General features: G+C 48.6%; 1 protein-coding gene across 5 annotated transcripts in view; it reads right to left on the bottom strand.

Annotated features, from left to right (window-relative positions):
• Positions 1–26681, bottom strand: part of Adgrf5 (adhesion G protein-coupled receptor F5) — a 67584-nt gene that overhangs the window by 15190 nt on the left and 25713 nt on the right. For 3 of the 5 annotated variants that reach the window (XM_003473620.5, XM_063238772.1, XM_005005348.4), the window contains exons 2-10: positions 19633–19753; positions 18014–18068; positions 12188–12358; positions 10873–11049; positions 10660–10766; positions 9365–9423; positions 8395–8534; positions 6197–6406; positions 5120–5323 (exon numbers count right to left, since the gene is read on the bottom strand). In XM_003473620.5, the coding sequence (XP_003473668.2) occupies positions 5120–5323; positions 6197–6406; positions 8395–8534; positions 9365–9423; positions 10660–10766; positions 10873–11049; positions 12188–12358; positions 18014–18068; positions 19633–19731 (1222 nt within the window). In that variant the 5' untranslated portion in view covers positions 19732–19753. Of the gene's footprint in view, positions 1–5119; positions 5324–6196; positions 6407–8394; positions 8535–9364; positions 9424–10659; positions 10767–10872; positions 11050–12187; positions 12359–18013; positions 18069–19632; positions 19754–20613; positions 20797–26681 lie in introns of all 5 variants that reach the window. The other 2 variants (XM_013156772.3, XM_013156771.3) reach the window with 1 other exon arrangement.

Genomic DNA, 26681 nt, shown 5'->3' with positions numbered 1-26681 from the left:
TCCAGTTCCTCCGCCTCCCTCTCCTCCCTCCCGATCCCTTCTCTGTCTCCAAGTCTACCCACCAGCCTCATACCATTGCGTCTTTATGTCTTCATTTATTCATATTTTAGGCTTTTATGTCAGAGAAAACACAGTATATGTAACTTTTCAAGTCTGGCTTTAGCCTTCTTCACCCCCTACCAAAAGCACCCTTCAAGACTCACAGCGGCCTGCTCTCCCCACTTCCAGGGCCTCTCCCCGGCTCCCACGGAGGGACCCTCTTATCTGGCTGCCGGAGCCCTAGGCCTCTCCTGCCTCTCTCTGTCCTCATCCTCCCTCCATGCCTCCCTTCAGCTCCCTTCCTGCTGCTCCCTCCACAAGCAGGGTGCTCCTGGGCTATCTAGCTCCTGACATTGGCCCTCTTCTTCACGTTCCTCCGCTCCTTCCCCAGCAATCTCCGCCACAGCCGCTCTGTGTCTGTATGACTTCCCACAACTACGTAATGACTACGTAAAAACCACTGCAACTACGGGTGAATCATACTTTACAGGAAAAATGATACTTTAAAAAAAGAATAACAGCCATAGTACAGAATTTCAAAACAAAATAACAGATTAGCACTGATTAATATATCGTATACTGTTATCTTCAAGGAAGTTCGGATTACAAGATATAGGCATAAAAATGATCAGACAATCGTACAATGAAGCACAAACTTTTTTTTGATGAACTAATAGAGATCAGTAGTATAGCTATCTAAAAATGATACTTTTAAGACTGAATGAGCGTTATACCACGGTAACTTTAAATACTAACAAAGTATCAAGTTATTAAAGCTTCCTGTGACATTATTTTCTGGACAAGGTGAAATGGGAGAGAAGAAATAATGCTTTAAGAATGAATCTGAGCAACTGTTTTTGAAGATAACAATATGAGACATAATAACCATTGTTAATTTCCTATCATCTTGTTTTGACATTCTGTATCATTTTGTTATTTTTAAAATTCTCTTTAAAATAAAACAAAAAAAGAATGGATTGATACTAACTAGACTGAATGGAAGTATTATAAAACACAATTTCCAAGAGAAATGTCCTTGCTGGAAACTTCAGAAACAAATGTCCAAGTACTGATTTGATGTCTTGGGCACCTCCAATCCAACATGCGATTTATCTTTCGCTGAACAAAACCTGCATATCCTCCTATGTTTCCTCTCCTTGTGGTTGGCAGCATCCCAGACTAGAAACCTTACAGTCACCTTTGGTGACGTGCATTTCCTCACATTGTCCTTCTACCCAGAGGTAACGATGGCTTAAACATTGCTGTCTTAGCACGAGGTCTCGAACTAAACCCCACTGTCAGTGCTCTGAGCTCTGGAATCTATTCCACCTGGGCCTGAACCTTCAGTCATTTGCCCTTCCATCTATTGTTTATTCTGCCTGAGTATGATTCTTCTAAAAATGCAACACGAGAGTCTATTTTCCTTTTACCTTTAAAATCTTACCATTGGATACAGAGTAAAGGAGAAATCTCCTAAGTATAGCGTATAACATTTATTCACAATATGGTTATAATACACCTTCTCCTCTCAGTCTCATTCTACATCTTTGTCTCAAAAACTGAGTCCCCTCTTGAGTCTTCATGACATCTGCAGCGTCCCTCCTCCTCCAAGCCTGGCCAGCCCTGCTGGGGCCCCTTCCACCCTCCTGCCTACGCACGCTGATCCTTAAAGAGCCAGCTTTTCTACCAGCTCACATGTGGACAGCAGGCCTTGCAGGAGAGCATGCATACAGAAAGGCACAGAGGTAATGAGGGTGTGTAGTGGGAGGTTCCACAAGAGCATGCTTAATACCAATACGTTGTTACATAGATTAGAGGGAAGGATGTTTCAGCTGGGAGACAGAGGGATTTCAGATGAGAGGAAGTTTGCTTATGGGCCTGAAAGGCACGTAGGGTTTTAGTGGAAAGTTCTGGCGTGTGGCTGTGGGTGCCGTGTGTCTATAACCTGGTACTCCTTATAGAAATTTCCATCACATTAGGTCAGGGTTGGGGTCTCAATCTTTCACCTGTTTTAAACTAGAGTCACTGTATTCTGGTCTCCTTCACACACCAAAATCTGAGCATTCTGCCTCCTGACAGCACATTTGGTGTTGGTAAGCAACACATTTGGCTCTCCCATCTCTGGGTTCTAGTGATATTGATGGGAAGAGTCCAGTGTGGCCACCAAGCTTCCCACAGTGGACAGGACAACTCACAGATAAGGAGACTCTGGCCCCAAACATCATCTGTGCCCAGGATGAGAAAATCTCTGTTAGAGGACATCAGATGATTGTGTTGAAGAATGGATTTTGTAGTTAAGTCTGAAAACTGCTGTCCAACGAAGGCACCAAGCCGCAGCCTGTGAGCCCTCAGGGATCACATGCATGCCAGGAGGCTGGATCCGGTTACCAGAGAGGAGACCAGGTTCCACGGGGACCACAAATATGTCACCAAGCAGAGTTGTGCTGGTGGGGGCACCCTGAGCTGGCACAGGGCTGCGGGATGAGCAGCACCAGACACTGGCAGAAGGGGCTAAAGAGTGGTGCTGTGCTCGCTGGGGAGGGGATGTGACACAGTCTCAAGCCTGCGCTCACATGCACCCAGTGTGCCAGACCTCTGCTAAGGAAGGGCGGCTTTGGCAGCCACCTCCTAAGGCTTTCTCTTAGGGACGAGAAAAACCAAGATGCTAAATGGACACACTGAAAACACAGAAGGGATCAAGATACATGGCAAATGTCTCAACTTCAAAACTTTATAACAGTAACAGACACATTGCCAAGAATCCCCTTCAAAATATTTTTTTTAAAGTCCCCTTTGAAAATTTATCTTGTTCTTGGCAAGGTGTCTGTCACAGCAAGACATTTTTAAAAATGTAAATATTCTCTGTAAATTTTGACTACTCTTTGTAACTGAATCAGCCACAATAACTTTCTTTTTTGTCTTTTTTGTTTTTATCGGTACCAGGGGTTGAACTCAGAACTGCCTGCTTGTAAGGCAGGCGCTTATGCCACTGAGCTAAATCCCCAGCCCCTACAATAACTTTTATGGTAATTATGAGGCTCTTAAGAAAGGTCTCTTGAAGGCTGGGGATTTAGCTCAGTGGCACTAAGTGCCTGCCTTGCAAGCGCACAGTCGTGAGTTCAATCCCCAGTACCGATTAAAAAAAACAAGAGGTCTCTCTATGTTCCTCAGTGCAGTGGGAGATTTTTCACTCATCATCCCGGATTAACAAAGACAGAAATTCTCAGCTGGACAAGGTGGTGAACAGCTGTAATCCAAGCATTCAGGAACCTAACACAAAAGGATCTCGAGTTTAAGCCTAGCCTTCACTACACAGAGACTGTGTCTCCAAAAACTAGAAAACAAACAAAACAGAGCTGTCAAAAACAAATTTGGAAAGTCTCCTTTTGCTGATTCCTATGAGTCTTCTCCCATTCCAGAATACCTTGCAAATGAGAAGACACAGATTCAGCTTCAAATACCTGGGGGGACAAATTGTTAGAGTACTTCCTCTAATTGGGTGCTAAAAGCAACTGCAACATTAGGAGAAAGAGCTGAGGAGAGAGAGGTTGCCAAGGGGTGGAGGAAGAAGGGCCTGGTGCCAGAGCAGAGGCTAAATTCATCGTAGACAACTGACAGCCAGCTCCCCAGGCAGGGGCCCTGTGGCAGGAAACCCATTGTTCTGCAGTGGACTCAGCCTGCCCTGGACCTGGGCATTAGGAATGTCACAGAGGGGTCCCAGAGCAGGTCCGGAGCACTGCAGCACAGGCTTCCTGGTTCCTCTCCTGGGGGCCTCTTCCAGGCCTGGAAAGCTTCCCTGGCAAGACCACAGGAACCATGCAAGATCTCTCTGCCATCTGGCAGTGGCTGCAGGATGCCCACACCTCCTCTTCCTTAAAATCAGGGAAGTGGCTGAATGTCCCAGGTATGATATTTTCAAGTTACCTTATGTCTTTCCCATCTTTCTCAAGTCTTTAAGATGCCCTGCAGCTGAACCTGCTTTGCAGAATAGATGTGCTCAGAAAAATTTGCGCGCAAATTTGATCTTTTGGTATATTTAAAGCCATATAGTCCAAGGGTGCAGACTTTGTAAAATTAAGGTTCACACATGAGTGAATTGCATGGGCAAAACTAGTGATTTCCTACTGTTTATTTTTTTCTGTAAATCTGTATAACTTGTACCTTTTCTCTGCTTTTAAAAAAAAAAGAATTGCATGGGCAAAGCCACATTTTTTTCTTCAAAGATGAGCACATGACACTGTTGTTTCTTGAGAAAAGATCTGATTGATCCTACATGGTTTCCAGGCAGAAAACAAACTTCTTTTATCCAATGGGCCAGGCCAGCCCGCAGCAGTGCTGGCCACTTGTGAGACAAGAGTTATGGTGAGTCCTAATTATTTTCTTTTTATACGAAGACAACTTGGTTAAGTCATTTAATGTGAACTCAAATTGTTTACTTTCATATTGAAGATAAAAATGCCAGCTTTAAACGGGTGATGGATTTTCAATGTAATTCAAAAGTGATCACTTTTTATTAATGGGCTAATCATAAACTGCCACAGAAAATAGTAAGCATTGCTGCTTCGTCTTATTATCATCGTACATTAGTGTACACTGGCAGGTGGGAACTTCAGGTCAGCCCTCCTGTTAAGGAAAGGAAACAGAGAAAGAGAGAGAGACAGAGACAGAGAGAGACAGAGACAAAGAACAAGACTGCAGTGTGTGTGTGAGGGTGGATACCATACAGACAGACATGACAAAGAAACTCAAGTCAGAGGTGATGCAAAAGCCAATGCTTGCATCCTTAGCTCTTGGCCAAGGACAGAGAGGACAGGAAAGTGAAACACGCCTTTTTTTTCTGGAAGGGGGAGATGCACGGCCCACGTCATCTGGCAGACCCCTGCTGGCGGCTTCTCTTCTGGGGTCTATATAACCAAACATGACCCTTACAAACTTGCCCATTTGCAGCTTTGTTCTGCAACGGCTAATCTGAAGTGGACCTTTCAAGGTTTGAAGATCGGAAGAAAGCGGCCATCTGAACCCCCACCACCTCGCGTTTCCGCTGGGCCTTTGTGCTCACGCGCGTGCGGGGCACACGCACCTGGGATGCTCACGCTGCCTTCTGGGCTCCACTCTATTGTGCTCCAGTTCACTTTGTTCTCACTGCAGCAGCTCAGCGACACAGGACTGTCGTCACACTTCACTTCCACCGTGTCATTTGCCAAAATCTGCATGGGTGTCATATTTATGTATTTTTCATTCTCAAATTCAAAAATATCCATGACCAGTTTGCAAGTGTAGACACCTGTGAGGATACAAGGAATGGTTCATTGTGAGGACGCCTGTATCCATTGCTGTGGAGGCTGGCCGCCCACACCCTGTAACTTGGCTGTACCCCAAACAGCTCCTGCTCTCAGCCCGCGAGACCCCGCTTCTCCAAGGGTCACTCAGGAGGTGCTTGATCAATGCACGGGTTCCTGGAGCCCCGAAGGGAAGTGCAAATGCTCTCATGGCCTCACACTCAGGGATTTTGCTAGTGAGAAACAGGTGTAGGATTGGACAAAGGTAACTTGGAGAACAAAAGAGTAGGGATAGTTTTGGGATCTTATTTAGCCTTGTGATAAAGTTGAAATCAACCAAGATGTGGTGAGAGCCATAGGTTCACAGTCCTTTGTACGTGAAAGAGAAGACACTTTGGGTTAAAAACAGGGTCCTTAAATTGTAGAAGGCATTGGGTCTATCACAGGTCTCTAACTTAAGATTTAGGCTTCTGGAGCTGCCTGGGGTGGGCACAATGGCAGAGGAGAGGCACAAGGAGGCACTGCAGAGGGGAGGGGCGAAGGGAGCCCTGGTGACAGGGTGGGCGTGTTCAGTCTTGGCCTTGGGGAAGGCTTCAGGAGCGCACCCAGGTCCAAACCTAGTGACCTCCACACTGGAGATAGGTGTGACTTGTCGCGTCACTTCCAGCTTAACAAATCTACTTCAAATGTTTCAAATTTAATTGAAAACATGAATAATAACATAATGCTATGTGCAAAATAAAAATCAATCTTAAAAGCATTTAAAGGCAAAAACCACACAATGAGTTTTCCATGGTGAAGCTCTGAGCTAAGACATCCCTTTCTGAATGGCCTGACACCATCTGCTCCTGCCCCAGTGCCGCTGGAGTCCTCCTCACCCTCGTCGTCCCGGGTGAAGTTGGTGATGGTGAGCCGGGACACGGAGGTCAGCTGCACAGTGGTGTAGATGGAGTATCTGCTGCTGTTCTGGAGCGTGGAGAGGTTGAAGATCCAGGACACGTTGGAGGACAGCACCTCATTTTCACACTCTAGTATCACTGTGTCCCCTTCAAAGAAGACTGCGGGGATGGTGGATATCTTGGTTTCATCTGGAAATTCAATGACAGGGTGTCAGGACCTTGAGGCGAATAAACACAGTGGACATTGCTCAGGGAGCACCGCCAGGGCCAAGATTCACGGGTGCCCTGGGCATCCACAGTGTCTCCCCACTCAGGCCCTTGTGGCTGCCACCAGAGACCCCAGCAGATGCAACCTGCCAGCTAAGAGAACATGGCTTCTGTCTCAGGTCTCTGTGCTGTGTGTTCTGAGGTCACCAGAGTGTTCCTCATGGAAGGAAAGGGAATCCCGGAGCTGATTTCAATATTTCAAGCAGTCTGGGAGAAAACCGTCCCAGTGTTTACGAGAAAAGGGCCACAGGCTAACATCAGAGATTCCCAGCTGCTGGCTGGAATAAGGTCAGTGGCTTCTTACCAACAGCTCTTAGCCTGTGTTCACTCAGGTCTTTGATCTAAGCCTGCAGTGAGTTACAAATGGAAACGCAAATTAATTATCATGAACAAATAAAGCTTGCCTGGGAAGTAAGAAGTTCTAAAGACCCAGTCTCCTCAGATCCTTCAGAGCTAGAGCATTGTAGGTGACAGGTATAGGTGGCATCCTGATTCTGTCCCATGAGTGAATGTGGCCCCGGGAGGCCTGCTTAGCCTCGAGGGGCCTCTGCTCCCCCCATCTGGACAATAGTCCACCTAGTGCGATCTTGGGAGAGGATATAAGAAACTGTGGCTATTATTTCTGCTTGGATAGTAAAATTTCTCCAGAATCACTGCCTTGAATCGTTTCCCAGATACAAATATAACAATGCTCTTTGCATGTGTGTTTTAGGTAGGTGTCCTCTCCTTATGCAGCATGTGGTCCCTCCCATGGAAACTGGGGCACCATGTCCTTCATGAGCCATTTGGGCTGAGGAAGTCAGAGTGGGGGCCCTCAGCAAGGGTTCTCCAGGGGGCTGGATGCCCGGCCAGACCTTGACACCTTATAGATATGGCAATAAATAATATCCTATGACTATGGAGGGAGTGGGTTGGTGTCCCAGTCAAAATACCAGTATTTACAAATATTTTTTAATACCTCTTCAAGCCCCCTGGTTAAAATATAATTTAAAAAAAAATTCAACTGTTAGGAGACCGGCCATCTGTGCCTAAGTGAGGCAGTGGTCTGGCTTTGGCCTTGGGTTGCTCACTGCCAGTCCCTGAGAGAGCACCTTGCCCTCTGGAAGCTTCCATTTCATCACTTGTGTTTTGGGAGAAAATAACATCGCTGGACGCATGAATGTGAGATCGACGTGCGCACCCTGGGTCCACACAGAGGACTCTTTTCCAGTGAGAAAGCTTGGCCACCTGGCCAGCAGGCCTCAGAGCCAGGAAGAGCCAGGTCTCGAAGCTGTGCAGTGTGGGCCCGTATTTTAGGCCTTTTATTCCCTGCTCTTTGGCCTTCTGGTTTGATTGATTTTGCTGCTTCTGTCCTTTGAATGAATACACTGCCACCTCATCTCATTATGGTTCTTGGTGTCACTCTAGCGATGTCTGATGCTTCCTGGGTCAGTTTACACTCATCTCTCATCCTCCTGGCTCCCAAGTAGCCACAGGTCCTCCCCCTCATGGGCACACCCACGCTGCACCCATGTGCAGACTGGAGGGAAGCATTTAAAATGAGCTGGCTCTGAAGTGATGGCTCTGGAACATTTCCACACATAGGAGTCACCTGGTGACCCTTGCAGGTCGGGGAGGAAGGGAGGCTGAGCCCTCTGCTCTGGAACAAGGTTGCCCCTGTTTGGTGTTAGTGCCTGCTGTGAGCACCTCCCATCCCAGTGCTGGTTTTACATCCTTGAGTGTTTTTGACCCCGTCAGCCCTGCATCCCAGGGCAGGGATGTGAGCCAGGCAGGCAGGCAGTGGCTCAAGAGGAAGGGTTGGAACCCAACTCTCCCATTGCTGTGTGACTTCCTGGGTTTAACTGCAGCATGAATGCCACCATCGAGCTGCATAGAATCTATGTGGGAAAGACGCAGATGGAACCACTTACTGTTCATCCCTTGAAAGGAGCTTTCATCTACTTTGTAGGTCTGGTTGAGGCTCTGCAGCACCTGCTCGTTGGCCTTTTGGATTCGCCCAGGGGGGAGCGTGGTAGTCTTGACTTCAAAGTTCACAATCACACTGCCATTGCTGGGAAGAAACCATGCCATTCAGCAGAGCAGACACTGACCCAGGAGAGTCTAGCTCTTTGGAATTTATTTGCTTGGGAAAACAAAATAATAGCAACCACCCAGGAAACTTATTCTCAGGAATTACTGACATAAACCCGTCTTCACAGTCAGCTCAAGACAAGGCTTGCACACACAGGCAGGGAATGCAAGGGAAAAATACTGCCAGTTGGTCACCAGTGGACAAAGTCCTACAATCTGACCATAGGGAGGCAGACAGAGTCCAGAAGCCGCTGACTGTGGTTACAGCCTCGTGGGCTCTGGAGCAGCAGCCAGACTGATGTTAAGTGAAGGCAAAATCCTAGCTGCTGCTGGACAGATCCCTGACTTCCCAGATTGGCAGACACGTCTTTGAAATAGAACACAGAACCCTCAGGGGCAGGGACTGGCTCAGGGAAGGTAAGTGCTGGAGCTTGGCACCTCGCTATCCTGACTGCTGGCTGCATCTTCTAGAATAATGGCATTGTTCCAAGGGATCATTTCATTTTTATGTTTCTAAACTTGCTGGACTGCAAAATTACATGTTTGTTTGCAAAATCCTTGCATGCATCAAAAGAACCCATCTTTTTCTTTTCCTTATTTCTGAGCAGGAGCAACTAGGCGTAAGGGGTGAGAGATTCCTCTCAGCACTTCCTTTGCCTTTTATTAACCCCTGCATCTGATACTGGTCTTCACCTCAGTCAGACTCTGCCCATTGAGTGCCCTACATGGTGCCCGCTAATGGGGTTTTTCCCCTTCACAGACATGTTGGTTTCTCATCAAATAGAAAGAAGTGGATTATAGCATTCTTACGTGAACTCTGTCACAGCTGCTGATCTGAAGCCTGGTAAAATCCTGTAGCCTTCCCAGAACTGGAGGAAAAAAAAAGACACACAAACGTTATGTATCAGAAACTGGCCAGAGATGCACAGATTTGAAACACAGCTAGAAGCACACGGTCCTCACCACCCTGTTAAGATTTTCTCATATATATCACGCGGCTCTGACATCTGAAGATCTTTGAAGCAATCAAACTACCTATATCCATCTGGGCTCTTGGGGAAGCAGATGCTTGAGGAAGTGTGCAAAAGTGTCACCCAGGGAAGCGGCCAGGAGGGGAGATGGGGTGCAAGTGGGGAGGGCAGGGACAGCCATCAGACCCTAATGAAACAGGGAAGAGGGGCTGAGTAAAGGCAGTGAGGCTGAGCCTGAGAAGGTTCCGTAGTCTTCACGCAGTCACCGTATCTGCAGGACACAGGTCACAGTCAGCTCACTTACGCCTCAGGAGGGGGCAGCACAGTGCTATTGGATTTGGGTGCAACTCCAAGCGCCCTACTCAAAGACACCTTGATCCAGGGGTCTGGGCACAGCCCGTGGCGCTGCATTGCCTAATCCTCCCTGGACAGCACAATAGCGTCGGCTGAGCTCATGTGGGTTTGACAAACTTTGCTTCTTTCAATGCTAAACCCAAAGGAGATGCTGCTTGACTAAGTCACCTCTGCAGAGCAGTGACAGTGTACAGTGTACCCGGGTCAGATACCCAAAGATCAATGTGCAACGTTTTTTTCCCTTTAAGCTAGGTAACCTAGTGGGGTGTATGTGTGCATGTGCACGCACACACACACACACACACACACTCACATGTACACATACAGGCATGCATGTGTGTATGCATGGCTTCACTGCTGGGCAGAGTGACCATATTGTCAGGCATCCAAAGCAGAAGTTACAAGGTCTCCCAAGGAAGTCGGTACTGCATCACAGCCTCCCTGGCAAATAGCATCTCTGCATGCTTCCTGGGGTAGGCAGGAAGCTGCTCCCACTCTGAGGAGTTAGGTGGGTCACAGTCTCAAAACTGCCCACCTGGGACACTTTGTTCCATGCCAGCTGGGAAACTCTGCCAGGGATGAGCTAACCAAAGCCTCCTTAGGATTAGAGTAACTACTGGAGGCAGCACCCTGCCCCTGCCCGCAGCTAATGCGGGTGGTTTACATATGAAAGCTTCAGGGTAGGGACATCCCACCCTCTGAGGGCAGCCGTGGGCTGCTGCCCAAAAGCTGTTCAGCCCAGCATTTGTAGGAAAAGAGGCTGCTGGGGCCAAAACCTACCGCTCTTTCCAGGTCAGTCTTATAGGATCGGTAGAGGGCAGAGGATGTGTTCCGGAGGTCTTCCTGAAAACCCACGTTCAGTCTGACTTTCATTTTCAGGGTAAGAACTGAAATAAAAGTCTTACATTAGTGTGTGAATACAGAAAGAACAGAGAAACATGAGCTTGGACTAAAACTGAGTAGTCAGTCAACAAACATGTAAGGAGCAGTTACCTTTTGGGGGCTGGCAGAAAGGTCCCTCGGGAGGGAGTCCTTTCAGACAGTTGCAGGGGTTCCCTGAGGGGGCACTGCTGTGTTCCTGACAGACAGCACTGTGGAGGCACCTTTCCTGAGGCCACTCGTAGCCTGACTCACAGGAGCACCAGATTTCATTTCTGATGGGTGTGCAGACTGTCGCCAACCAAGCAGAAGAGAGAGAAGACAGTCACCACCTTTGCGTTACAGAGGGGAAGCATTTACACAGGTAGAGAATCCTGCTGCATCTCCATGTTGCCCTCCAGAGGAGGCCTCCAGGATGTACATAAGTGCATCACTGTGCCACCAGGCATGGCAGCTGGGAGGTGGCAGCTCTGGTTATGAGGTGATCATTGAGTGACCATGGTGGTTGGCGCACCCTTAGAATGGTCACGTCTAACAGCAAATGGCCAGCCGTGGCTGTGATGGTAACCAGAGACCCTGAAGTGAAGTGCGTTACCACCAGCTTCTACATCCTGGACACTCACATTCTTAGCGTCCTGCCATCCTGTGCCAGGGTGGGCCCAGACCTGGTGACCAGGTCTGAAGTTAGGTTATAATGGATACTGTAGCTCCTCCTCCTCCTCCTCCTCCTCCTCCTCCTCCTCCTCCTCCTCCTCCTCCTTCTTCTTCTCTCTCTCTCTCTCTCTCTCTCTCTCTCTCTCTCTCTCTCTCTCTCCCTCTTTCCTGGAGGTGCTGGCCTGAGGAACTGCAGTCTCCCATAACAGGCTTGGACTTAGCAGTATATTCTCCAGCTCCATGGATATTTGAACTGACTGGATCACAACCTTAGGAAAGACCCTGAATGGGATCTACCCCAACGTCCTCAGATTCCCAACCTTCAGATGCTGCCAGGCATTTATCGTATAGCACCCCAAAAGTCTAGTCCATGATCTGGGAGGTTCTGCCTAATGTCTCACTTCTGATCCATTTCCTAATTCCTATTTCCTGATCTATGAGTTCACAAAAAAGAGGGCGTGATGCTGTTTAATATCCTGACAAGCCCTTGCTGTGATTAATGACACCTAGGATCCAGTATTTTGTCATGAGGGACCTGGTCATATCTCAGAGCCAGTTTATGGCAAAAATCATGGAAACCACCAAGCAAACCTCGGGTCACCATTTATAGTAAGGAGACCCTGGCTGCAGAGTTTACCCCGGAAGGCCATGAAGCCGTGCGCTCCAAATCCTTGCTGTTACCTCCAGAAGGATGCACTCCAATGGGAAGGCATTCAGTCGCCTTTTTCCCCAAGAAACCCTGTCACCTGTCCTAAAGCTCAGGACTCTCACTCACCTGTTGTCACATCTATGCTCAGAATCTCAGTCGCTAGGCTGTTGTCATTTACTTGAATTGGAAAGCTGAGGCCGTGAAGCTGAGTTTTGAAAGACTCCATGAAGGACACGTTCTCAAAGCTGATCTCGACGTCCACCGTGTGCTCACCCACCCCAGGGCCACTCAGGGCAGCTGAAACAGAAGCATGGAGACCATGCAAACTGATGAGAGATGTGGACAGAGACCAGTGGACTTTCCAACTGGTAAAGGAAATGGTAGGTGGGGATGGAGGCTGGGCACAGCTTCCCATAGAACTCCTAGGGAACGCTTTCAGAAAAGAGTCTGTCTCCTCCATACCAGCCCTACCCCCAGCCTCGTGACCCAGGTGAAGGCCACTGTGTGAAACACAAACTGTGGAGGTCAGGGTAGAAGGAGGGGACTCAAAAGAGGCACAGTTCAGAGGCTACGAGCCAGGGTCCAGACCAGAGGAGTGGGCTGCAGTGTTTCCAGCCTCACTGACAGATGCACTTTCCAAGAGCTGGGTCATGCACGGCGGGAAGAGCTCCGAGGAAAACCTTACAGTGCCTTGCTCTTAGTCTATACACACACCACATGCTCTGTCTTCTGCTGAGATTTAGCGCACCATAGCTGTGCAATGCAAGTTTGGCAAATTGGAAAGTAAAATGCAAAGACCTTCTAGCTCTTGGTTGTTTTTCCAGATGATCTCTGGGCTGTCGACTGCTGGTTTCTTAATGGCTCTGTTCCTCTACACAGGTTAGCTCCAGCCAGGCCACACGAACCTCAAATATAAATCTTACGACTGTCCTTTCCCTGCTCATTATGTCCTGTCGCGGCCACTGATCCTGAGTGTCCCAAGGACAGGGTCTGTTCCTCTCCCTTCCTGTGGCCCTGCCATCCCACTGGCTCACAGTGGTCTGTGACAGTGTATCCCTACTGAACTCACCACTCTGAGCCACCTCACAGGTTTGTCTCTCGGTCACCATGGGGATCTCTGACCCCACTGTGGTTAGAATATACAATCAGACCAGAGCTCCAGGCTTGAGCAGTAGTTCATTAAGAAATTAAAGAATACAAACTTTCCACCTAGGTACACTGAGGATATTTTTAGATAGGGAAATGATTAAGGAGATATTTGGGAAACTATTGCTTCAAAAGGTAAGCCAAGCATGAAACCATGATTATGTAAATTTTATCATGAAATCAGAAATCTCTATGACTGCTTTTTAAAAGAAAAGAATTTTCCCAAAACTTTGTAAGATTTGTTCTGCATACTCTAAGCATTCCTGAAGGGAAACTCTAGCAGAAGGTTTATCATGGGACACTCCCCTTGTTGAGATTTTATTGTAGAAAACTGGAATATTTGTTTCCTTGCAGACTATGTTTGTCTTAAGAGGTTGGTTTCAACCATCAACCCGCTCAGAAGTATTTCACGTTGGTATCCTTCAACCAGCAGTAATGAACTCAGGGTTAAAAATGCTCTGTGCAGGTTGCTTGGGATGCATTGTATGATATAGGATGTAGGGACGAGAAAAGCAAAGTGACTTTCAAAGTCTCACACAGAATCACAGTTTGTCATGCTACTATGACACTGCCTCAGTTTCCTGTTTTCCTTTTGATTCTAAATGGCTGAGTGGTGGAAACCAGCTTCTTGGACATCCTGGTAGTTTTTGTTTGTGTGCTGCTAAGGCTGGACACATCATGTTGCCCACTGGGACCATTTGAAAGAGGGCGTTGCTGATATGTACAAGGCTGGCCTGGAGCACACATTTTCCTGAAAAATAAAGTGGCAATGTTTGTCCCTGAAGGGGCCCCCAAGCTCCAGGGCCCTCTGTAACCAGGCCAGTGAACCCTCCTCTGAGTGTAAACAGGATTTCCTGGACAGTGGCTGTATTCAAGACAGCAGAGGCCAGCAACAACCCTGCTTCACCCACTGCCCACCCAGCTGGCTGCATCCCAGGGTCGGAGCCCAGCAGGATACCGCTGTCTGCCTGGGGTCCCCTCTGTCCCTGAGCCCTTCCTCTCTGATATGTCTATAGAGTATCTGCAGGCTTCAAGAACATGCTGAATCCCCACGCCGCTGCTCCACGATTTCCACAGAGCTACGGCAAAGGCAAAGCCCGGGGAGGAAAGGACCTGGGACGCTAGCGGGTTCTGGCCTAGGGGACATGAGCAGCTGTTCACCTGGCCTGGGCGGTGGCTCCCTGCCTCCTCAATGCCTTTGAAGAGAGTTTCAGACACAGTCACCCTGTGTGTTGGGGGAACCTCTAAGCAGAGGAAGCAGCTTCTCTGAAGGCACCCCAAAAACACTATTGCAATTTAACAAGCCAGGCTCATTTCAAGACAAAATCAACTCTAGTACTCTCCACATTTGAGTGGGGACTGTGCACATCTTGGGAACCAAACACCATGTGTGGGTTGCACAAACACACACACACTCACACATACACACTCACTTTAGGGCCTCAACCCAGGCCAACCAAATGATAATCCCCCATCTGAGTACTAACCAAGCCCCACACTGCTTAGCTTTCAAGAGCAGACAAGACCTGCTGTAGACCCAAATGATAATTTTTAGGGGATAAGCCCAGAAAAATATATTTTAAAGAGTTCCTACTCATGACTTTAATAAGCAGGTGGGTTTGGAATCTACCATTGCAATCTGAATGAAAAATCCCAGGAAGTAATCATGGAGAGCCAATTGAGCACCTAAACTTGTTCCCTCTTTGTTTTCTTTGTTTAAGTTTTAGTTGCCCCCCACAGCTGCTCTTGTGGGGAGGCCTGCTTCCTGTACACTCTCTGTCCCCTCAAGGAGCTGACACCTGCTCCCTGAAGTACTGTAATTCCATGAGACATAACTGTTGGATATGTGTTCACAGGAGATCAAATACTTCTAAAGTCAATTTTAAAATAAAGTCAAGCAGAAAAACAAAATTATTAACAATTAATGGAAAAACCACAAAAAAAAACTTCGCTCAATTCTTAGGAAAGACCTTTCTAAAGCAGCAATCTGTAAGCAGAATCCTCATGAAGAATGGGGAACCTGGAAGCCATACAAGAACATTGCTCAAGACAGACAGAGCATGGGACCCCCCAAGCAGCACCCCATGGCTCTCTGAGGGACACAGGAGTCATCTCCCATGCTGGGTCCTCCCCTAGATGACTGGACAGCACAGGGACCCAAGGGTGGCAGCTGCCCCTGGGAGACATTAGGATGTGCAGTTGTCAGCATGACCCTGACCTCGTGGGTAGGGGTGAGAGGTTCAGCCAAGGTTAGGGGGTTAGAAATGCAAACCCCAGAACCTCAGGGCCTGGAAAAGGCCACTCCTGTGCCCAGTTTTGGGGCACTGGGAGGGATGGGGCCAGCTCCCTCTGCTTTGATGTCCCTGTACCCTCTATCTGCCTAATGGAGGTTTGCCATGTTTTCTTTGCTCGGTCACCTTCTCCTCTGTGTTGTTTATCTGGCTTTTCCTCGCTCATTATTGCCTGACTCTAAGTGTCTGGAGTGTCCCCAAGTGAAGAAAGGACCTATTAGTGGTTCCCTCAAGCAAAATCAGCCAGGATTTCTCCTCTTCTCAGGTCACTGCCAGGCCCATAGCTCTTGTGTTAAAGATACATTTCTTGAAAGTTGGCCTCAAACTGTGATGTGGTGTCTGGATCTTAATCATAACTATTTGAACAAACAGTACTACTTTTTCCTGGAAATGCTAATGGGTTCTAGAACCAGAGCCTGAGCTGATGGGTTCCAGTGGCTTTTGAAACCAGAGCCTGAGCAGGTGCGGAAATTCACCTCCCACCTGCCAAGAGGTGGGAGTTACCTTCGGCCCAGAGAAGGGGCCTAGCACGCTCTCTCCTGGCCAAAGAACCAACTTCTCAAAGAACCTGTGTCCTCAAAGGACAGGACTCTGTTTCTCCCATGTGACCACATAACAAGTAAATGACAAAAGACACCTATCTTGTGCTCATTTCTCAGTATTTTCTAGAAGTAGCAGTCAGGTAACATCCTCTGTAGGATGCTAGCCCCCCAATCAGCTGGTACAGCTGAGTTCTAGGAAGGGCAATCCACAGAGGGGAAACCACGGAATCCCAGTCGTGGCCCATCAGACAGAAATGCATGAGTTATGAGAACATGAGTTATGAGATGACAGATTGTGAAGTACTGAGCAAATGATCCATCCTAACCTCTAATCACCAACCCACATTGTCAGGGCAATTCCACACCAAGTCCTTTACCTGATAGGATGAGATGTCACCACTAGTCCTCCTCTACAAAATACCCAAGAGATATACAGGGAAGCACATGTGGGACCCTGGCACATAAGTGAGAATGGTGATCGTGGACCTCAAAGTCCAAGAGAGGATGAGGTGGCCCATTAGACTGTGAACAATAGCTGTCCATCCCTGAATAAGGGCCATGGGCTTCCTACAAGACTGTTGTTAAGAAGTTGAGATCTTATGTGAGGACCTCTAGAGCGATGGTTCTTAGGCAGAGGTCCCCTCAAAGCCTCTTGCAATTATAATGTGGCTTTGGGGAGATGATTGGATCACGGGGGTCCTAGGTGGCTCGCTGTTGTGAGGCAAGCCTGATGAAGAGACCAGTTGCTGGGTGTGGCCTGCAGGGTGTATTACCACCCCTGGCTCCTTCTTTTGCTGTCTACTTCCTGAATACCATGAGGTGAGCTGTTTTCTTTCACTCAGGCCCTTCTACCATGCTGTACAACCTTGGAAACGACCAACTATGGACTGGAAACCTCTACGAACAATGAACCAAGAAAAGAAAAAAAGAGAAAAACAAAAACAAACAAACAAAAACCCTCTCCTCTTTTAGGTTGCAGAGGACCAAAACACCTAACAAAGAATCTGACCTATCACGGCCAGTAAGAATAGCCATGAGGATCCAAATTACGATGAATGTATTCTCCATAGACATGCACTTAAAGGCCAAGGAATATGGACATCATTCCAATTAGGAGTCACCATTGACACAGTCAAACAAACAAGAAACTTAGAATCTTTTCTTCAAAAAAAGCTAAACACACTCAATATTCCCTGGAGAGCTCTAACCAAACTTACATTCCTCCTAAACAGGGATCCCCTGAGCCCAGCCAGGACCTCTCCTTTCTACGGCCGCTTCCTACTTTGATGTCCAATCCATCTTCCACAAGTGCTAGGCTGATTTCCAGCATGTCTTGAATGACTCTAGAGGCCCAGGAGGACCATGTGCATTGGACTGAAAACGTGTTTTCTTGGTGATTTATCACTGCCACAATTGCTTCTAACAAAAACACGCTTGGAAGATCTTTGGAATGTCGTGTTTAGATGTGGAAGTGGTTTCTTCAAGGCATTGTGGCCCCATTCAGTGGGGCCCAGAAGTGCAGGAAAGACCCCTACTCTTACAGCTATGGGGTCACCAGCTGCTCCCAGTGAAGCTGGCAGCCCAAATCTTGGAGAAACTCAGCCAGAACGAGAGTTTGAACTCTCCTGCAAGAAGTTTGAGTTACGCACTGATAAATGTCTTCCAGAATACCAAATGAGCACACTGCAGTCCCTTTGCCTGCCACAGGGAGTGGTGAGGGTTGTTGGGGTGAGACCAGAAGCCTGCATCAGGGCCCAGAGCCATGAGGGCCTGGTGGCCACTCCTGCAGGGAACCAGCAGAGGCCTCTGTCCCAACCCTAGGGCAAGCCTGCTCTCTGTCGCCCTCAATGCGCCTTCCCACCATGGGACGGATGTGCTGGGAGGCTGAATGATGGGGTCACAGTGTTTGAAGAGGTGCACAAGAGCCACTGGTCAGGCTTACAAGGCAGATCACCAGCAGGGATTTCACGTACCAGCGCGCCTTGGCCTCCGCAGCTCCACACTTAGAAAATCCCGTTCACGTAGCACCTGGAAGGACATTTGGGAGGGTCCAGTTAGAGAAGTCCTCACCTAGGCTTCATGCACCTGAGTGTCCCAGGTGAGCTCAGGTTGCAGGTGTTGGGGAGGGGGGTACCACAGCCCAGAGGACACACACTGGAACTCTGTGGAGTGACCCAGGAAGAATTTCACAACCTGCCTTGAGAGCCAGAAGTAGAGGAGATCACCTGGCCTGGTTCTCAGACTACTGACTAGAGCCCTGTCAGGAAAGGTCAATCATGATGCTAAACCGGTGCTTTCTGTCTCTTCCCTGAACCCTATGCCCCCATAGTGACCAATGTGATCATTCTCATGACCTCTGCTCACCAAGCCCACCCACATTTCTGCTGTCCTAGGGCCCAGCAGCCACCACACATGCTCATAAATTTTTCTTTCCTCCTCAAGTCCTCCTTATATTGTTCTCTGGCTGGTTTCTGTAGGGAGATCAAGGAGCTCTGTCATTTAGCCTGCCCCAGGCTATAGTGCTCACCAGCCAGGCAACACTGGGAAACTGACTCATCCTGAATGAACCTCAGTATACCCTTTTGTAAGATGGGAATCAAATAACACCAACTTCCAATGGTTGTCACAGGAAATAAGAGAGCTACAGAGCAGCACACAGTAAGTTCTTAGGACATGTGAGATAGAGAATGCAGTGGTTCTAAGCAAAGGCCACAGGAGTTGAGTTCAAATCTCAGCTCTACCATAACATGATTTTGGCACGTACAGAAAATTGACCTCTCTGTGCCTCCGTCCAAACCATAAGATGGGATTAAATAGAGTCCACTTGAGAGAAAGTTACTGAAGATCAAATGATTCCCAAGGAAAGCTTCAGTGACATAGTAAGTGCCATTTGGGAATAGAACCCACAGTTCCAGGAAACAGTCCATCTGCCCTCTGCACTGGCTCCCCTCTGTGGTTACCCTTTCATCTGTGGTTTCTGGGTTGAAGAGAGGATGTGGTCCAAAAGGGACAAGTAAACTTCCGGGTTTCCCAAGCTGTCCTGGCAGTAAATGCCCCGACTCTGGTACACAGAGAGGCTCGATCAGGAATAACCGAGCAATCCCTTAAGGGGAGCAGTACACTCATCACCCCTGAGCTAAACTCTCATTGGCTTTCTAAAGACTAAGCCACCTGGACAGTGTGTCAGCAAAGGTCCTAGACTTGGCCTGTGGTCCCTGTGCTAGGCCCACTGTCACCACGGCATACGCGGACCAAGTTCCTGTGAACTGTGTGCCTGTCTGAGTTTCAAATTGAAAGCAGCGCTGTGCGAACATCTCATTCTCCACTCATCCTCCGGCACTGCGGCCTTGTCATGGTATTTCACAGCCTCCCTGGAAGCCATGCCGATGTGCCCTTGGATGCCCCCACTTTGACCTCCCCGCCCCCACTGAAAGTGACAAGCTATCTATCACTAGCACGGCACCATCACGGTCCACAGTCACCCTCCTGTCTCACTTTGTGCAAAGGCCCTTGTGTCCCGGTTTTGTAAAGAAATATTTTCTGCCTGTGACATTCCCAGGAAATCGGAGATTGTGACAAAGGATTTACTCACCAAAGGACGCGTCATGAACTCCAGGTCCAAGCTCAGCGCCCTGGAGAAACACATGACCAGGAGCACCAGCCACAGCGGGGACTTCCCTGGGGACTGCATTCTTCCCGACAGAGTTGTTGGTCTGAAATGGGAACCAGATGACTCACAATAATTTATTTATTTAGCAAAGAAAGGGACAGTGAGCCCTGTCTCAGAGGTCACAGCCCACAAGGACCCTTGCCATTGGGAGGGGAGAGGAAAAGGAAGGGATTGGGGAGCCATTTCTGTCCCTGCCCTGGACACTTGGGTCCTGGGGCACAGCAAGATGGGTAGGGGGCTGCAAAAGAACCAAGATGACAAGTGGCAGGGAATGTTTCTTGCATCCACCGAGAAGGACAAGAAGGAATGAGAGGGGCAGTGAGGAAGGGAATGACTGCCCAGGAGGGAACAACCGTCATGGGTGATCCAGATCCAGAACACACGTATCAAAGGACTCAGGACACACCGCTCGCTACCCACTGTGAGATTTCCAATTCTATCACATTGTATGTGATCCTATTTTCCCTTTTAATTCTGATAGCAGCCGTGAAGTTGGCCTCATGATCTATAGGCATATCAGCCATGAGCATTAAATCTGGACTTGGTTACAAACATGTAAGTTGTATTTTGCAGCATTAATTCATAGTATAGTAACATACTACCTTCACAACATTGCTCATCTGACATATTAATCTTTAAAATGATCTCTTCAAGCTGGATGTGGTGACACATGCCTACAATCCCAGCACTTGGGAGGCTAAAGCAGGAGGATCCTTGTGAGTTTGAGACCAGCCTGAGTTACGAAGTGAACTCAAGGCCAGCCTGAAATGTATAGTGTCTCAAAATGACAAAATAAATAAATAAACAAACAAACAAAGCTATCTCTTTATGACGTTGGCAATGAAAAACAGGCTTTTGGGTTGTCAGATCAATCCTTGTTGGGTTTAAAGAACAGAGCGTCACCTGAGTGATCCCAGCTTTCTGTACCCGGGGACCAGGACAATCTGCTATCTGAAGGGTGACTTCCTTCCTGTCTTCCTGTGCCTGTGAGTACTTGACAGACAACAGTTGATGAGGACACAGGAGATGCAGCTCAGGGAGGCCAGTAGGGAGCGCCAGGGACCGGGCCTGAGTGACAGCCAGCACCTATGTATGGGAGAGCCGAATTTCAGTCACTGGATGCCTGTGGCCACCTTTTCCTCTTCCCTGTGGAGCCTTGGGTGACAGACCTAATTTGCAAGCCTGGGATCAAATGCATTTAAAAATTCTGCAACTCAGAGGTGGGGGAAATGCTTTGCAATGTTGATTCTGGGAATCAACATTGAGGAACAAATGCACCTGCCACGGGGAAGTCAGCAATCATGACTTGATTTGCTACCTGGGAATTTCTCCACTTGATGAAAGAGAGCAGCCTAGGTGGCAGGGCACAGGCTGAGCTCACCAGGAGGCAGAGTGTCCCTGGGGTGAATCCAGTGTTAGGGGATAAGGTAACCTTCTCAGTGTAACCAACTCAGATAGAGTCACATAGAAACCATAAATCAGGGGTGAGATCTGGTAACCACGTAGCCAGTGATGTCCCTTAGTGCTATACTCAGGGAAAGGCACAGGTCCCAGACGGACCAGGGCAGCTCTGTCTTCTTCTGATTTCCCCAGGTTGGCAATGAAGCCCTTTATGGAGGTGCAGAATTAGTAAAAACTGCAAAGCCTCCAAATGGTCGTGCTTGATCCTTCTGCATAGGCCATCAGCCAATAATGTCCTGTTCCCTCTGGCCTTTGCCTCTCTGGAGACAGTTCTTGATATTCTTTCTGCTGATCCATTTGCTCAAAAAAAAAAAAAAAAGAAAGAAAAAGAAAAAGAAAAAACAAACCAAAAAAAAACCCCCACAAGTCTAAATACATGGAGCCCTCAAAAAACAGACCCTGGGGACAGTAGTGTCCCCATGCACAAGAGAGACTGGTGGTGCCCAGCACATAGGGAAGGACAGATTCTCTCCCTGGACAAGAACAACAAAGCCACCACTCTGAGCAGTAGTGACAGCCACATTAACTGAGAACTAGGGTGGCATGAGTTAGCCAGTGGGCTGATGATGTCGCTGGAGGTCACTTTGGCTTGGAGGTTGCTGTGACATCGGTGATCTCTGTGAAACTGGAGCTCTGGGTTTTCACCTGGAGGCAGCCAGTGGCCTCACCCTGCCTATGAGAAAAGCCACCCTTGTGCCCTGGTTCTACGTGGAGGAGCCACACTTAATGGTAACCCCTTAAAGCTCCTGTTCATCCCCAAGACTGAGACCCTGAGTTGGGCAGAGTCATGGGAACAGGGATGTGAGCTGCCATCATTCCAGGTCTCTTCCTCCTTTTTGATCAAAACTTCGAACGCTGCTGCACTCCTCAGCCCATAGGCGCTGGCTGTGCCTCACAAGGGGCTGGGAAGTGTGACCCAACCTGAGCCCGGCCTGCAGTGCTGAGTGGCTTCCTGGCCTGCACTGACATGACTTTCCTGTCTGAAGCTGAACAGCGGGCAAAGAGGAGAAAGAGCTGTTGACCTCACAGGCCAGGAATGCGTCACTGGGGTTCTTGGTGGCCCTGTACCAGGGGACCAGGGATGTGGGTACTTCATAGGTGGCCATGTTCTAGAACTGGTCACTGTGGACCTGATCTGTTTAACTAGGTCACCAGTGATGAAGATGACCACAGGACGCACTCCTTGAACCCCTCAGCACCTGGCTTTTCCCTAACCCTATCTTATTGGGCTCCCTTCTGCAGAAGACCGACCCACCCACCCCACATGGCACTTCCTCCTTGCCTTTGTTCTTCAACATTTGCATCCATCCTCACTCTGCTGTTCAGATGGGAACATGTACACTGCGTGTCTCAAGGGCGGGAGTGCTGCGCTAGTCAAACTCAAGCATCCAAGAATGATTCCTGAGACCCCCATCCAATTGTACCACCCTTCGGTCAGGCAAGCTACACACTACAGGCTGGGGTTTGCCAGTAGTGGTGATGATCAGAGGCTGCTGTGGCACTGTCTGGGGGAACCATGTCATTTATCCTGTAGATGACCCTTAGTTACCACCAACGGAAAATTATAAACCACACTATCTGCTCCTTCCCAGAAAAGCTACCTATGAACAAGGCCATCTTCTTAGCTGGACATCTATAAGAAGTGGAAATTTCCCTGCCTGTGGACATCAGCCTGGACCATGGGAAGCTTGAGTTCTGACCTCTTTGTCACTAACTGGCCGTGTGGTGTGGAGAAAGTCACGTCACCTCTCTGGGCCTTAGTTTTCTTATCTGCCAGGCTGGAGATGAGACAGATTCCAAGGACTTCAAAATTGGGTACAACAATGGGCCTCTGGGATCCCATTACCTCGTGAAGTGACTGTCTTCAGTCACATTGGCCCAGAGGTGACCTCATGCAGGCTCCTTAGGCTCACTTCTGAGCTGACTGCGCCCAACAGGGGCACATTGCATGGCCGAGGCCCACCTGCTCCACCCCAGGCACCCTTGTCCTGTCTGTCTCAGCCCCCCTGCAGGACCAGCCTTCCTGAGGCTTCTTCCTGCAGTCACGCCTTCCTCAGCCCCTTGCTGTTCCCGGGATAACTGCAGTCACTGTCGCTGGTGCCCACAGCCTGAGTGACCTGGGTTTCACTTCAGAAGTACGTGTCTTTAACAAGCACCCCTCATATTCTCACTATGGAAGTTGGCAGCTTTTTCAGAACCTAAAATAGTGCCAGAGATTTCCCAGTTTCCCCCCAAAAGTTAAAAAACAAAACAAAACAAAACAAAGAAGCTTGACTTTTATTTGGCTCCTTAATCTCCTCCCTCTGTCCCAACAGCTCAACATGATTGCTACGTGGTCAAACACTCCTATCCTTGAAGGTTTCAAAAACACACACTCCTGATCTTTCCAGCCATAAATGGTCCCCGTTTCCCCTAAACCCCAATACCCCTCACCCCAGGCCTCCCGCAGTATTGGATTTTGTGCTGTGAACAGGCTGCCAAGTGAGTATCTTCACCCCCCCACCACTGTCCTTATCCGGTTTTACATCCATTCACTGTGCAAACATTCCCGGATCTTGGCTAGTACCAGGTGCTTCCTGATGTGCTGAGCGGGTTGAGATGACAGCAACCAGGACCTGGCTCTTCTTCCACGGAGCTCAGGGTCCCCTGGAGAGGTCTATATCATTAAAGAATCTGTCACCCACTGTTTAATTCTGGCTGGAAATTGCTACCAAGGAGGAAAAACCATTATAGGAGTATTTCTTGAGTATCAAATGTGTTTGCATCAGCTGCTGAAGTAGTGAGCATGATGTGAGACCATTTAACCCCATCAGTCACAGTCAAGGGGCTCTAGCACAAGACCTTATTAGCAGTATGACAGAGAAGAAACCAAGCTGCTTGCTTGAGCCAGCATTTGAACCTGGGAGTTTAATTCCAGAGCCCAATCTTTCAATCACTGCACTGAACTAAGCTTCCCAGGGGTGGGGTGCAGCTCAGAGGTGGAGCACTTGCCTGGTGTGTGCATAACCCTGGGTCTGAGCCCCAGCATTACAATCAAAATAAAAATTAAATGAAAAGCCCACATTAGAGGGACCTTGCTGGCCTTAGGGGCTTGCAGAATCATGCTGGGGAGGTATCTAATTGAGCAGAGCCTGGAATGTGAGGTGTAAACTAAAACTGAAAAACGAGGCTGGAAGCAAGGCAAAGAGGGTTCTGAGTGCAACGGCCCAGAGGTGGAGAGAAAGCCTGGCAGACATGGGCAGCTGCAGCAGGCAGAGGAGGAAGAGGCTGGATGGCAACAGAGAGGGGAGTGGGGTGAGGTGGGCAAAGCTGGGGTACACGGGCCTGGGAATTGCAGCCCCACCTTGAGTACAATGAAGAGAGACCACAACAACCAAGTCCCATAGGATTCTGACAGTAACAGATCCAGACAAGGAAGACGATGAGACAAGAGGTCTGGGCTGGGACCAGAGAGGTCAAGATGGCCAGAGAAGTCAGGCAGCTGGGAGGCTGCAGTATCCGGAAGGAGGGTGGGGTTGGCTGTGTCCCACGGTGCAGAGAGAACTCATTGATGTGGGCATCTGGTTGGGGGGAGGGGTGGACATCACCAGGGAGGGGCCACAGAGCATGCGGGAGATGAGGGCTTGGACAAGAGAGCACACAAAACTGAAGAAAGACATCAGCCAGGCATGGTGGTACATGCCTGGAATTCCAGCGCTCTGGGAGCCTGTGGTAGAAGGATCACAAGTTCCAACACAGCCTGGCCAACTTAGTGACTTAATGGGACCCTGTCTCAAAATGAAAAATAGGGAAGGGCTGCGAGTATAGTTCACTGCAACGGTTCTGAGTTCAATCCCCAGTACTGGAAAAGGAAAGAAGGAAGGAAGGAAGGAAGGCTGCATAATGTCAGAGTGATGGTCCTTCCACAAGTGAGTGGCTTGGCACACTCATCACACACACAGATGATGCAATATCCACAGTGGTCTCTGATGAACTAGAACACTACCAAGGGAAACCACGCCTCCCACTGAGCCTTGGTCTGTGTCTGGCCAACAGGACACATTTTGTACCAGCTTTGGGCCTGGTTCCTCACACCCCAACCCCCGACAAAAGGTACACTATCAAAATGACAGCAAGTGGCAGATCACACAGAGTTGTGCTCATAGACCCGAGTCGGGCTCCTCAGAATGGCAGACCTGCATCATGGTGCCACATTTCAGGACACGATTACCCTGCCATGTCTGCAACCCTAGGGCTTCGGGGAAACTAGGACTCCACTCATAACCTTCCACTGAGTCACAGAAGTGCATACAGTGACTGCCTTAGCTACTGTCTTGTTTTTGGAACAAAATATCTGACAGCCAGAAATTAGAGAAGGAAAACATTATTTTAGCTCACAGTTTGTAGAGGTTTCAGTCCACAGTCAGTTGGTCCAGGGCAAGGTGGCACAGCAGAGGGGCATGGTGGAAGAGAAGATGCTCATGGAAGAGCAGTAGGAAGTAAATTAAGGCCACGGGAGGAGGAAGGATATATATATACACACACACACTCCCAGGCCACACCCACAGTGACCGCCTCTTCTCACCAGGCTTTACCTCCTGCCATTACATCCAGCTCTAGAAACATCAATGGACTGACCCAGTGTCATGCACCCAAGGTTCAGTACCCCGCATCCATGATCCAGTACCACACACTCATGATCAAGTCACCCCCCAAAGTGCCAGCCAATAGCACAGGAGGCTTTGGGAGACATCTAGCTATAAGCTATGGCAGTGAATTCATGTGCGAATTGCAGAGCCTGCCTGCAACAGGTCTTCACTATATGTAAGTGCTAAGATTGATCTCTGCTGACCTTATTTAATACATGAGTCACCCCAGTACATGATGAAACGTGAACTAAATATTTATTTAACACAAACACAATACCAACTAAAGAACTGTACCAAAGGTTTCTGTTTTCTATTTAATTTTCCTTTGCCTTGAACAAGGATCCGTGGCCACATTGTGTCCAGGGCCGAGTCCTATCAGATTACCGCACAGCATTTGTTTGTACACAATGGAACTGAGTTTTCCAAAACACACTGCCATGTGAGCTGTGCTGATAACCTTTCCTCCTTCTGTCGCTGGTGTAAATCACTGGGGATTTGAACTTTTAAGCCAGAGATCAGCATCTTCACGGAAACACCGAGTTCCTGGCTCCGCCCTTATCTCCATCTATCCCAGGGTCTGATTTATCATGCAGAGGGTTTCCCTGCAGCCAGGGCAAAGAATCTGGCCTGCATTCCAGTGGTGGAGGGACAGATAGAGGAGGGCATTCCTGGGCTTGGCTGCAGGCCTGGACAGAAAGTTGGGGCCTGAGAGTGGGAGGAGCTTTGTAATACTATGGAACAGTCACTACCCCATCAGAAGAGTGTCCTGTGTAAAATATTCCAGCATCTGTACCCTGGGAAGTGACATCTTCGACTCACATCCCCTCCTTTTATATCCCTCACCATTCTTTGTCCTCAAAGTCTGGCATAGCTATTCGTGGC

This window comes from Cavia porcellus, unplaced genomic scaffold, assembly GCF_034190915.1.
Source record: "Cavia porcellus strain 051 isolate PalLab524CR breed Dunkin Hartley unplaced genomic scaffold, mCavPor4.1 scaffold_28, whole genome shotgun sequence".
Classification (NCBI taxonomy): Eukaryota; Metazoa; Chordata; class Mammalia; order Rodentia; family Caviidae; genus Cavia; species Cavia porcellus.
Note: the sequence above shows the minus strand (reverse complement) of the source record. Positions and strands in the feature narration are given on the sequence as shown.